Consider the following 1,049-nt stretch of genomic DNA (forward strand, 5'->3'; position numbering starts at 1 on the left):
GAATAAACTTTACTAATACATAAAATTAAAATCAAAAATTGAAAGTTTTCATCAACAGAAAACTATGTTTTGCCAATGCAATAGCTCTCACAAAAAAAAGGTTTTTTTTTTAATTTTTTGGGAAACAATTATTTTTTATTTACGCAATTTTCAGTGTAACTCACCTCAATACTGTAGGATTTTTTGATAGCGAACATTTCGCGGTTCTTTTGTGCAGCAGCTACGGCCATCATTTTGTTAGTGTTTGTTTTTTATAAATATACGGATATGAAGAGAATTCAAAATTTATCGCAAAGTGCAACTTGTGACACTTGATTTTATATAAATTTGCGTTATTTGGGTTTTTTATTTAGCAACTGTTCTCAGAAATAAGCCTACGAAATGCACTTTCACTGCTTATTTCACAATAACAAAAAAAAAATGGTTCTTGCCCAATTTTCTGTTAATCAACTTTGAAGTAGTTTGCTTAAACGGTGTTTGCGTCTATGCAGCTCCAGAAATCACACTTGTTTTTTACGTATTTGTATGTATGTAAAACACAGGATCTTTAATTTGTTGTAGAACTTCCAGTTATCGAAACTTTTCAAATACTTGAATGAACTTTTCGATTTAGCTTGCTTTAACTTTAGTATCCTTCGATTTGTGTAAATATTTTACTCGCAGGCAGAAAAGCTAATTATTATTTTATTACAACAAACACGGCGTTTTAAATATTTTATTTATATTTAACAAACTACTTAACTTCTTAACCAAAGTGGCAAGTCTTAAGAGCGAATGATAGCGAATCAATGCATGCTTGGTGTCCGGCGGCGTTCGCTTAAATACCCTCAAAGCGTATCGTATGAAACGATAAAAGAGCCGCTGAGCCGAAGCTCGACAGCAGCGTCGTTGCTCTTGGGGTGGCAAACGAACTTGAGTACGAATGTGTGTGTGTGTGTGCGCACATACGGTGGAGCCATGTGTGGTGAGCGTGCAGACGGCCGCTCGAAAATCCGCTACAGGTTTCAGTTGTTTCGGTTGTATTGTGTGTGTTGTTGCTGTTATTTTAG

General features: G+C 35.0%; 1 protein-coding gene across 2 annotated transcripts in view; it reads right to left on the minus strand.

Annotated features, from left to right (window-relative positions):
• LOC108978471 (tyrosine 3-monooxygenase) overlaps positions 1–793 on the minus strand; it is a 10,346-nt gene extending 9,553 nt beyond the window's left edge. For both annotated transcript variants that reach the window (XM_018948782.1, XM_018948781.1), the window contains exon 1: positions 165–793. In XM_018948782.1, coding sequence (XP_018804327.1) covers positions 165–233 — 69 coding nt within the window. In that variant the 5' untranslated portion in view covers positions 234–793. The remainder of the gene's footprint in view (positions 1–164) is intronic.
• Positions 794–1,049: the final 256 nt, after the last annotated feature.

Source organism: Bactrocera latifrons, unplaced genomic scaffold (genome assembly GCF_001853355.1).
Source record: "Bactrocera latifrons isolate USDA-ARS-PBARC rearing strain unplaced genomic scaffold, ASM185335v1 scaffold_122, whole genome shotgun sequence".
In the NCBI taxonomy this organism is placed as follows: domain Eukaryota; kingdom Metazoa; phylum Arthropoda; class Insecta; order Diptera; family Tephritidae; genus Bactrocera; species Bactrocera latifrons.